The 10,997-nt window shown below is 38.3% G+C and overlaps 1 protein-coding gene across 1 annotated transcript in view; it reads right to left on the bottom strand.

Annotated features, from left to right (window-relative positions):
• Positions 1-1,798: 1,798 nt before the first annotated feature.
• The window catches only part of LOC138751077 (uncharacterized), a 33,618-nt gene continuing 24,419 nt past the window's right edge, over positions 1,799-10,997 (bottom strand). Inside the window, exon 3 of the mRNA XM_069913157.1 lies at positions 1,799-2,465. Coding sequence (XP_069769258.1) covers positions 1,980-2,465 — 486 coding nt within the window. The 3' untranslated portion in view covers positions 1,799-1,979. The remainder of the gene's footprint in view (positions 2,466-10,997) is intronic.

Below are 10,997 nucleotides of genomic sequence, written 5' to 3'. Positions count from 1 at the left end.
TGTCCTAAATAATGAATACAGGGATTTAGGTAGGGAGCTGAGAAGGACTGCAAAGGGAGTGATCTCTGGATTAGTTCCTGTGCCATGTGATAGTGAGGGCAGGAATAGAATCAGGTGGAGGTTGAATGCGTGGCCAAAGGGGTGGAGTAGGGGGCATGGATTCAAGTTCTTGGATCACTGGGACCTATTCTGGGGGAGGTGGAACCTGTACCGAATGAATGGGTTGCATCTGAATCCCAGAGGGACCAGGATCCTGACGGGGGCGTTTGCTTGGGCTACTAAGGGGGCTTTAAACTAATGCAATTGGGGGAAGGGGTCTATGTGAGGGAGAATGGCAGAATAAGTCTTGTAGACAAAATTTGGGGGTGGAAGGGCAGTTGATCGAGGAGCAAAGGGATTGGTGCTATGACGGGGATGGGATGATGGTAACAAATAATCGTGTGGACAGTAAAGAAGGGGATAGGCAGAAGGTAAGATGCGGGAGGTCCCTGAAGTGCATTTACTTCAATGCTAGGAGTATTGTAAGGAAGGTGGATGAGCTGAAGGTGTGGATAGACACTTGGCAGTTTGATGTGGTTGATGATTAGTGAGATATGGTTGCAGGAGGGATGTGACTGGCAGTTAAATATTCCAAGATTTCGCTGCTTTAGGTGTGGTACAATTGGAGGGGTAAGGGGGGGGGGGGGGGGGGGGGCGGTGGTGTGGCATTGCTTGACAGGGAAAATATTACAGAGGTGTGCCTAATATTTGGACTGTACTACAGAAGGATTTGGACTGTTTGGAAGAGTGGGCTGAAAGGTGGCAGATGTAGAGTTTAATGTAGATAAGTGTGAGGTGCTTCATTTTGGGAAGAATAATCAAAATAGGACGTATGCAGTGAAGGGGAGGGCATTAAGGAATGCAGAGGAACAGAGGGAATAACAGTTCAGAATTCCTTGAAGATGGATTTCCATGAAGATAGGGTGGTGAAGAAGGCTTTTGGTATGCTGGCCTTTATAAATCATCCCGTTATAGGAAGGATATCAATAAGATAGAGATGGTGCAGAGAAGGTTTACGGAGAAAGATTGAGTAGATTGGGATTTTATTCATTGGAGCGTAGAAGGTTGAGGGGGGATTTGATAGAGGTATTTAAAATTATGAGGGGAATAGATAGAGTAGATGTAAATAGGCTCTTTCCCCTGAGGATAGGGGAGATTGGAATGAGGGGTCATAAGTTAAGGGTTAGGGGGCAAAACTGTAGAAGTAACATGAGGGGGAGTTTCTTCACTCAGAGAGTGGTGGCTGAGTGGAATGACCTTCTGGAAGAGGTGTTTGCAGCAGGGTCAATTTTGTCATTTAAGAGGAGGTTGGATGAGTGTATGGATGTGAGAGGGTTGGAGGGTTATGGACAGGGAGTGGGTAGGTGTTTCACGTAAATTGGTGCGAACTAGAAGGACCGATATGGCCTGTTTCCGTTGTTATATTGTTAAAAGCAATGAATCTTTCCCAATCGTTTCTCCACACATGGTTTTCGAGATACGGGTAAAAACACAAGGAAGCATAAACGGCATAGCATTGCAATACATCGGAAACGCTTTGCAACCGAGGGGGAATGCACGGGGATGCGCTGCCGCTGTTACAAGGCAGGAAACATGGCGTGATCCTAGCACTGCACGGGACGAGTCGAGGGAGTCAGATCGGGCCGGGAGGGCACTGATAAAACGCGAAGGTGGATTTTAAAAACATGGAAATTTCACATGCCTGAACTCAGCAGGTCAAACAACGTACTTTATACATCATAGAGACTCAGAATTTATTGTCATGTACAAGCCACGAAATTTGTTTTGTGGCAGCATCACAGTGCAAACAACCTTACAAAAATTGTGCATAAAAAGTCAGGCAGTGTCTTTGGTCTATTGATATGTTTCGAGTGTGAGCCCTTCAGCAAGGTATGGAAATAAAACATCAGCAGGCGCCCGGACAAGATGTTTTGGGAGTGTCAATGGTGCGAGGTCGGGAAAAATTGGATGGCGGTGGAGCAAGTTGGCACAAACCTTGCATGCCGAAGGCTGTAAAGGTTCCGAGATCGGACAGGTACATTGTTGGGAGGGGCACGACGGGCTACAGTCCAGGTGCAGGTCGACGGGATGAGGCAGAATAAGCAGTTCGGCGTGAATAAGATGAGCAGAAAGGGCCTGTTGGTGTTCTGTGGAGCTCGAAGGGGGGGGGGGGCATCACATAATAAATAATTTTCCTGTGCAAATTCTGGCAAACCTGATCGTGCCAATGGCCACAGCCATTGTCTCTGATCATCTGCTTGCCTGACAGAGAAGCATACAGCTGCCAGATTTGCACTCACCTCTTCTGCCTCTTTGGTAAATCCAAACCTCTTCTCGATGTCAGCATACTTCTTCCAGTAGCCATAACAGTAGGGGTAATGAATGAAGAATGAGTCAAATGCCCTCCGGACGGCCCAAATGTGGTTCTGAAAGGAAGTGCGATCTGAGTGTTATTAAAACCCACTCTGCTGGGGCATGGCAAGATGGCGTAGGGAGCGGACGTGCATTCCCGGTCTCCCCCAGGCAGTTATATAAATACCCGTTTTAAGAATATTTCTTTTCTGTTAAAAGTCTTTGTTTTGTTTATCAATTGTTTTTAGTTTAAAATGGCAACAAAGATTAAGGAAAATAGAGTTCAAATACAGAACAAAACTACACTCTCCGACTTTGGAAGAAACTCAACCTACTTGCCAAGACAGAACCACGGAGTCAAGGCTGGAATTTTCTTAAGAACGGAGCTCATTAATTGGACTGTCGGATAAGCTGGTCTTGGACACCCCTCTGAAAGATGTTTAAAATGGCAACAAAGATAAAGGAAAATAGAGTTCAAATACAGAACAAAACTACACTCTCCGACTTTGGAAGAAACTCGGCCTACTTGCCCACACAGAACCACGGAGTCAAGGCTGGAATTTTCTTAAGAACGGAGCTTAATTGGACTGTCGGATAAGCTGGCCTTGGACACCCCTCTGAAAGATGGTGATGAATATTGATTTGAAATGTTTTATGAAGATAAATTGCAGTAATTGGCATTGGTTGCCCGTGAGTTTTAAAAATCCAGATAACATTAAAGTTTATTAGTGATTTTTTTTGGATGGAATATCGGAAGGATGAATTTATTATCCATAAATACAGAACAAAATTACATTCTTTGACTTTGGAAGGAATTTGACCTATTTGCCCAGACAGAGCCGGAGTTGGTGCTGGAATTTTCTCAAGAACAGAACTTATTTTTTTTTTTTTTTAAATTTTTTATTTTTCACACCATAAATCACAATAGCCATGATATACACTTTTTCTTTTCCACACATTTACAGTGACTTTTTCTCCCTCCCCCCTCCCTCCTCCCAAGCCACCCCCCCACCTCTCATCCATTTTAGGTATACAATCTAGGTTGCATTAATTCAGTTAGACAATGTTGTCATTCAACAAAAATACACCAGAAATTCTACTGAGTCCATTCTTTTCTTTTCTTCTCCTTCCATCAACTTAGGTAATGTTTGTTCCCGGTAGGTTTTCGCTATTGTATTTAATGTAAGGCTCCCATACTTGTTCGAATATTTCAATATTATTTCTTAAACTATATGTTATTTTTTCTAATGGAATACATTTATTCATTTCTATATACCATTGTTGTATTTTCAAATTATCTTCCAATTTCCAGGTTGACATAATACATTTTTTTGCTACGGCTAGGGCTATCTTGACAAATCTTTTTTGTGCATCTTCCAAGTCAATTCCAAATTCTTTATTTTTTATGTTACTTAGGAGAAAAATCTCTGGATTCTTTGGTATATTGTTTTCTGTTATTTTATTTAATATCTGATTGAGATCTTCCCAAAATTTTTCTACTCTCTCACATGTCCAGATTGCATGAATTGTTGTTCCCCTTTCTTTTTTACATCGAAAACATCTATCAGATACTGTTGGGTCCCATTTATTTAACTTTTGCGGTGTAATGTATAGTCTGTGTAACCAATTATATTGTATCATACGCAGCCTCGTATTTATTGTATTTCTCATCGTTCCAGAGCATAATTTCTCCCATGTTTCCTTTTTTATCTTTATATTTAAATCTTGTTCCCATTTTTGTTTAGTTTTACCATTTGTTTCCTCATTTTCCTTTTCTTGCAGTTTAATATACATATTTTTTATAAATCTTTTGATTAACATTGTGTCTGTAATCACATATTCAAGGTTACTTCCCTCTGGTAAACTCAAGTTGCTTCCTAATTTATCTTTCAAGTAGGATCTCAGTTGGTAATATGCCAGCGCTGTATCTCCAGTTATATTGTACTTATCTCTCATTTGTTCAAAGGATAAGAATCTACTTCCTGAAAAACAATTTTCTATTCTTTTAATCCCTTTTTTTTCCCATTTTCTAAAGGCAAGGTTGTCTATTGTAAAAGGGAGTAGCTTATTTTGTGTCAATATTAGTTTTGGTATTTGGTAATTTATTTTATTTCTTTCTACATGAATCTTCTTCCATATATTGAGGAGATGGTGTAATACTGGAGAAGTTCTATGTTGTACCAATTTTTCGTCCCATTTATATAATATGTGTTCAGGTATCTTTTCCCCTATTTTATCTAATTCTAGTCTCGTCCAGTCTGGTTTTTCCCTTGTTTGATAAAAATCTGATAGGTACCTTAATTGTGCGGCTCTATAATAATTTTTGAAGTTTGGCAATTGTAAGCCTCCTTGTTTATACCATTCTGTTAATTTATCTAGTGCTATCCTCGGTTTCCCCCCTCTCCATAAAAATCTCCTTATTATTTTCTTTAACTCTTTGAAGAATTTTTCTGTCAGTTGTATTGGCAATGCCTGAAATAAGTATAGTATCCTTGGAAAAATGTTCATTTTAATACAGTTTATCCTTCCTATCAGTGTTAGTGGTAGCTCTTTCCAATGCTCTAAATCGTCCTGTAATTTTTTCATTAGTGGATTGTAATTGAGTTTATATAATTGGCCTAGATTTTTGTTTATTTGCACACCTAGGTATCTTATTGCCTGCGTTTGCCATCTGAATGGGGATTCCTCCTTAAATTTTGAGAAATCCGCGTTATTCATAGGCATTGCTTCACTTTTATTTACGTTTATCTTGTATCCCGACACTTCTCCATATTCCTTCAATTTCTTATATAGTTCTTTTATTGATAGTTCTGGTTCTGTTAAGTACACTATCACATCATCCGCAAACAGACTGATTTTATATTCCCTGTCTTTTATTTTTATTCCTTTTATATTATTATCTCTTCTTATCGATTCTGCTAGTGGTTCTATAGCTAGCGCAAACAATAATGGTGATAGTGGACATCCCTGCCGCGTTGACCTGCTTAAGTTAAATTGCTTTGATACATGTCCATTTACTGTCACTTTCGCTAACGGTCCCTTATATAATGCTTTAATCCAATTAATATACTTCTCCGGTAAACTGAATTTTTGCAATACTTTGAACAAGTAATTCCATTCTACTCTGTCGAAGGCCTTCTCTGCGTCTAAAGCAACTGCTACTGCCGGTGCTTTATTTCCTTCTACTGCATGAATTAAGTTAATAAATTTACAAATATTGTCTGTTGTGCGTCTTTTTTTGATAAATCCAGTTTGGTCTAAATTTACCATTTTCGGTACCTGTTCTGCTAATCTGTTCGCTAATAGTTTAGCTATTATCTTATAATCTGTGTTTAGCAGAGATATTGGTCTGTATGACGCTGGTGAGAGTGGATCTTTCCCTTGTTTTAGTATCACTGTAATTATTGCTGTTTTACATGAATCTGGTAAGTTTTGTGTCTCATCAATCTGGTTGATTACATCCAGGAGGGGCGGTATTATTAGGTCTTTAAATGTTTTGTAGAATTCTATTGGGAGTCCATCCTCTCCTGGTGTCTTATTATTTGGTAAATTTTTTATTATCTCTTGTATTTCTACTGTTCCAAATGGTTCTGTTAATTTATTTTGTTCCTCTATTTGTAGTTTTGGTAGTTCAATTTTAGTCTAAAATTCATCTATTTTCCCTTCTTTCCCTTCGTTTTCGGTTCGGTATAATTGTTCATAGAATTCTCTGAAGTTTTCCTTAATTTCTTTTGGATTATATGTAATTTGTTTGTCTTTTTTCCTTGTTGCTAATACCATTTTCTTAGTTTGCTCTGTCTTAAGCTGCCATGCTAGGATTTTGTGTGTTTTTTCCCCTAGTTCATAATATTTCTGTTTTGTCTTCATTATATTCTTCTCCACCTTATATGTTTGTAATGTTTCATATTTTATTTTTTTATCCGCCAATTCTCTTCTTTTGGTTGTATCTTCCTTTATTGCTAATTTTTTTTCTATGTTTATTATTTCCCTTTCCAACTGCTCTGTTTCCTGATTATAGTCCTTCTTCATCTTGGTTGCATAACTTATTATTTGCCCTCTAATGAATGCTTTCATTGCGTCCCATAGTATAAACTTATCTTCCACTGATTCCGTATTTACTTCAAAGTACATTTTTAATTGTTTTTCAATAAATTCTCTAAAATCCTGTCTTTTAAGTAGCATTGGGTTTAATCTCCATCTATACATTCTTGGAGGGATGTCCTCTAGCTCTATTGCCAATAACAGGGGTGAGTGGTCCGATAATACTCTAGCTTTATATTCCGTTTTCCTAACTCTCCCTTGAATGTGGGCTGATAACAGGAATAGGTCTATCCTTGAGTATGTTTTATGTCTAGTCGAGTAGTATGAGTATTCCTTTTCTTTTGGGTTTTGTTTCCTCCATATGTCCACAAGTTTCATTTCTTGCATTGATTTAATTATAAATTTGGTTACTTTGTTCTTCCTGTTAATTTTTTTCCCCGTTTTATCCATATTTGGATCCAAATTCAGATTGAAATCCCCTCCTATTAGTATGTTCCCTTGCGTATTAGCTACCTTCAAAAAGATATCTTGCATAAACTTTTGATCTTCTTCGTTAGGTGAATATATATTAAGTAGATTCCAAAGCTCCGAATATATCTGACATTTTATCATAACATATCTCCCTGCTGGATCTATTATTTCCTCTTCTATTTTAAATGGCACATTTTTGCTAATTAATATAGCCACTCCTCTTGCTTTTGAATTATACGATGCTGCTGTTACATGTCCTACCCAATCTCTCTTTAATTTCTTGTGCTCCAATTCAGTTAAGTGTGTTTCTTGGACAAATGCTATATCTATTTTTTCCTTTTTCAGTAAATTTAGTAGTTTCTTCCTTTTAATTTGGTTATGTATTCCATTAATATTTAGAGTCATATAGTTCAGCGTAGCCATTTTATATTTTGTTTATCTTCTCTTTCCGTTTTTCCATCATTACCTTTCCTCCTTTTCCATTTCTGTTTTCTTATTTTCAACTCTTTACCAGACAACATTCCTACAACATCCAACATTTTCCTTATTCTCCTATTTCTATCTTCTTTATCCCCAATCTCCCCTTCCCCTCCTGAGTTGCCCTTTATCCCTTGTCAGACAACCACATCTCCCCTCTCCATTTGGATTTGCGAATCCACTCGCAAGCGTCAACTGATTTTGCAGTGACCGCTCTTTTCCCCCACCCAGCCCCCCCCAGAAAAGATTTCACTTTTTATATGTCACAAAGGTCACTCTTTTAATTCCCTCTTTATTCTCTCTATTCCATTACCTTCCCTTATTAATTCTTGTCTATACTCTCTATGTTTTCCTCTAATTACAGATACTTTCACATATGCCCATTGTCTCTATTCACTCTTATACCTCTTTACCCGCCTACATATCAATCGTGGTCATTTTTACCCTCCTTACCCGTTTTCATCCCTCAGTCTATTTTTGTCTTTACCCACATACATATCAATCGTGATGATTTTTGCTCTCATTACCCGTCTTCATCCCTCAGTCTATTTTTGTAATTGTTCTGCAAATTTTCGTGCTTCTTCTGGATCCGAGAATAGTCTGTTTTGTTGTCCTGGAATAAATATTTTCAATACCGCAGGATGCTTCAGTGTAAATTTATATCCTTTCTTCCATAAAATCGCTTTTGCTGCATTGAACTCTTTTCTCTTCTTTAGGAGTTCAAAGCTTATATCTGGATAAATGAAGATTTTTTGCCCTTTATACTCCAGTGGTTTGTTGCCCTCTCTTACTTTTTCCATTGTCTTCTCCAGTACCTTTTCTCTTGTAGTATATCTTAGGAATTTTACTACAATAGATCTTGGTTTTTGTTGTGGTTGTGGTTTAGGGGCCAATGCTCTATGTGCCCTTTCTATTTCCATTTCTTGCTGTAGTTCTGGACATCCTAGGGCCTTAGGGATCCATTCTTTTATAAACTCCCTCATATTCTTGCCTTCTACATCTTCCTTAAGGCCCACTATCTTTATGTTATTTCTTCTGTTATAATTTTCCATTATATCTATTTTTTGGGCTAGTAATTCTTGTGTCTCTTTAGTTTTTTTATTAGATTCCTCCAATTTCTTTTTTAAGTCTTCTACCTCCATTTCTGCTGCTATTGCCCGTTCTTCCATCTTGTCCATTTTTTTCCCCATTTCTGTTAAGGTCATATCCATTTTATTTATTTTCTTTTCTGTGTTGTTTATTCTTCTTCTTAAATCATTGAATTCCTGTGTTTGCCATTCTTTAAATGACTCCATGTATCCTCTAACAAGAGCAAGTATATCCTTTACCTTGCCTTTCCCTTTATCTATTTCACTGTATTCTTCCTCTTCTTCTTCCTCTAGGTTGACCATCTGTTGGTTCTTTGCTGCCCTTTCCTCCTCTTCTTTCTTGTTTCCATTGTCTTCTGTGGTCTCTTCTTGCTGCAGGTGTTCTGCAGCTGTCGTTGCCGGCTGTGGAGATCGACTCCCCAGCTGGTCCCCCCTCCCGTCGGTGTGTTTTTTTTCATGCGCCTCGCGCATGCGCGGTTGCGCACTTTTACTCGGCTCTGTGAGCCATTGTTGTAGTTCTCTTTCTACCGACCTGAGGTAGTGGGGTCTTCTCTCCACAGCAGGCCTCTTCGGACAGGTAAGGCCTTCACCTTTTTCCTCCGTTGTCTTCTCTTCCTCTCTTCTTTCCGTTGATTTTGATTTTTCTCCTTTTGTCTCCATCTTCTTTCCACCTTTATACTCACTTTTCTTTAACTTGTATTTCTGTGCCTTTGTATTTTCTCTTGTTTTTCCCGACTTTTCTGGAGAGGGCTGGAGTTCACCGTCCGGCCACTACTCCATCACGTGACTCCCCCCAAGAACAGAACTTATTAAAGTTGATTTCGGACTCCTTTTTGAAAGATGGCGACGAATGTTGATTTGAAATATTTTCTGAAGATAAACATATATATGGAACTCCTTGACCTGCAATAAGGTTTATCAGTGATTTTTTTTTTTTGGATGGAATATTGGAAGAGTGAATTTATTATCTGAGAGTATGCATACATTGCAAACAGATTTTAATAGTTTTGAAAAGGTTTTTTTTTAAACTAAACAACAAGATCAGTTTAATATTGAGAATATTGGAAAAAATGGAAACTATTATTAAATTTGGAAATTCAGTAGAAAGAAACTATGAACAAGATTGATGATTTATAAAATTAAAGTCGAAGGAGCAATGTCCAAGAAGAGTTAAAAATTTTGAATAAGTTTTTCTTGAAAATAAACAATAATTTCAACTTAACATTGAGAAGATTGACAAAGTGGAAAATTTGGTATTAAATTGGGAAACACAGAAGAACTTATGAATAACATTGATGCTTTAGAAGATCAAGACCGAAGGAATTATGTTTAAGAAAATTTTAAAAGATTTGAAAAAAACTTTTTTTGAAAGTAAGCTACAAATTCAACTTGAGACTGAGAAGAATGGAAGATTCGGTGTTGAACTGGGATGTTCAGAGGTGTTTTAATTCAGTGGATGAAATTCAGGAAGACTTGAAAAAAATTTAAAAAAAAAACTTTTATTGATTGCAAACAATGTTTAACTCAGTGTTGGGAGGGTGGAAAGGGTGCAAAATTTAACATCAAGTTTGGATTAAGGGAGGGGGGAGGGAGAAAAAGTCACTGTAAATGTGTGGAAAAGAAAAAGTGTATATCATGGCTATTGTGATTTATGGTGTGAAAAATAAAAAATTTAAAAAAAAAACAAAAGAAAAAGGGAAACAAAGAAGGAGGTGCAAATAAACAGACTGTACGATACAGAAAATAAATATTGAATAATAATAAAAAAAAAAGAGTTTGGATTAAAAAAAAAGAGTTTATGAATAAGATTGGTTAAATTGATGGACCGGGGTTTTATGGATATAAGAAATGATGATTTTTCGGTTTATACATGTATTTTGTCTGCCGGGGGGGGGAGGGAGTGGTACTTCTGCTCCCGAAAGTCATATGCCACTTGTGGTTTATACCACACCTATTTGGGTTTCCTAAGGGGTTAGGGGAGGTGGGGGGGGGGGGGGGGGGTGAAAATTTGAAAATTATTTCGTATCTATTATGTAATATTATACTAAGTCAATTTGAAATGAATGTATGGAGATACTATAAATAAATTTCGAAAAAAAAACCCCACTCTGCTGGGGGTTACCCGGCGGGCTGCAGCTCCTCGTCGTGGCCAAGGGGAGGCGGGAAGGTATAACAAGGACGGGAGAGGGAGGGATCAGTCAGGGAAATCGGAGAAGCAGGAAGGGGTGGGTGAAGGGTGATGGCAAGCCCCTCCCTCCCTTGCAATGACCCCGCCCCGAGTCAGACAGCAGACCTTTCAACTCCTGTGGATGCTACCCAACTGGCAGAATCATTCATGACTTGGCCTCGCGGATGAAGATTTAGGAAAGGGGCAGAATCATACAGCACGGGGAAAGGCCCTTCGGCCCAACCCATCCGCGCTGACCCCGCTGGCATTCTGGGCTTGACCTGCTTGCCTGCATTTGATCCATATCTCGCTCAGCTTATACAACCCACAAATCTGTCCAAATTTTCAGATTTATTGTTAGA

The sequence above is a fragment of the Narcine bancroftii genome, unplaced genomic scaffold (genome assembly GCF_036971445.1).
Source record: "Narcine bancroftii isolate sNarBan1 unplaced genomic scaffold, sNarBan1.hap1 Scaffold_649, whole genome shotgun sequence".
Classification (NCBI taxonomy): domain Eukaryota; kingdom Metazoa; phylum Chordata; class Chondrichthyes; order Torpediniformes; family Narcinidae; genus Narcine; species Narcine bancroftii.
This window is presented reverse-complemented; position numbering and strand designations above follow the sequence as displayed.